Source organism: Nanorana parkeri, unplaced genomic scaffold (genome assembly GCF_000935625.1).
Source record: "Nanorana parkeri isolate BGI_ZX_2015 unplaced genomic scaffold, ASM93562v1 scaffold2178, whole genome shotgun sequence".
Classification (NCBI taxonomy): Eukaryota; Metazoa; Chordata; class Amphibia; order Anura; family Dicroglossidae; genus Nanorana; species Nanorana parkeri.
In genome coordinates this window covers 147,461-149,193 of record NW_017308446.1, presented here as the reverse complement: position 1 = coordinate 149,193, position 1,733 = coordinate 147,461, and the positions used below count along the sequence as shown (strand labels likewise).

The 1,733-nt window shown below is 49.6% G+C and overlaps 1 protein-coding gene across 1 annotated transcript in view; it reads right to left on the bottom strand.

Annotated features, from left to right (window-relative positions):
* Positions 1-816: 816 nt before the first annotated feature.
* Positions 817-1,733, bottom strand: part of COPA (coatomer protein complex subunit alpha) — a 55,900-nt gene continuing 54,983 nt past the window's right edge. Inside the window, exon 35 of the mRNA XM_018572932.1 lies at positions 817-1,008. Within this exon, the coding sequence (XP_018428434.1) occupies positions 817-1,008 (192 nt within the window). The remainder of the gene's footprint in view (positions 1,009-1,733) is intronic.

Genomic DNA, 1,733 nt, shown 5'->3' with positions numbered 1-1,733 from the left:
GACAACTCCATATTAATGGTCATGGTGGGGGGACAAGTCCATATTAATGGTCATGGTGGGGGGACAAGTCCATATTAATGGTCATGGTGGGGGGACAAGTCCATATTAATGGCCATGGTGGGGGGACAACTCTATATTAATGGCCATGGTTGGGGGACAACTCTATATTAATGGCCATGGTTGGGGGACAACTCCATATTAATGGCCAAGGGAAGGGGCCAACTCCATATTAATGGCAATGGTGGGGGGGACAACTCCATATGAATGGCCATGGAGGGGGACAACTCCATATCAATGGCCATGTTGGGGGAACAACTCCATATTAATGGCCATGTTGGGGGGACAACTCCATATTAATGGCCATGTTGGGGGGACAACTCCATATTAATGGCCATGTTGGGGGGACAACTCCATATTAATGGCCATGTTGGGGGGACAACTCTATATTAATGGCCATGGTGGTGGGACAACTCCATATTAACTACGGTTTTGGAATGGAATGGCCTCCAAACTCCTATAGGTGTGATGGTCGGGTTTACATGAACCACCGTCCATATATTTTAGGCCTTGGGCTTGGGAAGTAGGTAAATGGAGGTCCAAAAGTGACTCAGGAGGCCCTTTGGTGTCTTCACCCACCATGGGATCAAACTGATGTTTCAGCTATACGAGGGGAAGGGTCACCTTCAAGCCAACTAAGCACTTTACAACCTGATTGTACAACCCTACGGCACACAGGGTCCCCCGATTGGATAGTTGATCTGGTTTAGGTGGACCTTCAAGTTTCATAGTTTTGGTCCATCTAAAGGATCTCCCCCGTTATGTGAGGAAGCTTCTCACCTTTTTGTTGCTTTCCTTCTCCTCCGGCTCCTGACAAAAGTGGCATTTGCTTTTCTGATTGGTGATGACGTACAGGCGGCCTTTGGTATGTCGGGGAAAGGTCAGCGACACCGGCTGTTTCTTCACCTTGTTATCATCCTGGAGCTCGAATGCGACGACCTTGGAATCCATCTACAACCATAAAAGTTAATTATATAAAAGGACCGTGTTGCTGGTTCTACATCTCCTGGTGTGTAGAGAGCTCAGTAGTTCAAGCTGACAATTACACAGAGTCAGGGCAGTGACTCCTCCCATACTGGACAGCTTCATCTGAGGATTCAATCAGACCAAGGCAGCCTCAAGTTGTGCCTCGTTAGCTCGCCCATAGTGCTCTAGATGGTGGCGGCGAGGAGCATAGGCAATAGCAGCTGCTTCAGGCAACCTCCGCCCTCCACATAAGGGGTTAACATTAGGTTTAGGGATCTTGTTTTTGGCACAGCAACGGGTTCAGAGGAGCTTCACTAACCCTCTATAGCAGGGGGCGGGCGACCCCGGCCCTCCAGCTGCGGTGGAACTACAAGTCCCAGGAGCCATTGCATGACCCAGACAGCTACAGGCATGACTCCCCGAGGCAGATGCATGATGGAATCTGTAGTTTGCCTACCCCTGGATTACACTAAGCCGTCGAAGGAATCGACACCCAGCGATGCCTCCTTCCCACTTCCTGTTGCGTCTCTCGAAACAGGAAGTACAGGGAAATCTTGCCAAGGGGGCACAGACGAGGCGTTTAACCCTTCCCTGCTCTATCCAAAGGCACAAATCTTGACAAAATATCCTTAAAGGGGTCAAATCAATGCCAATTGTAACAATGTATCTGTTAAATCTCCCCCGCCCCCCCCCCCAGTGTACATATTACA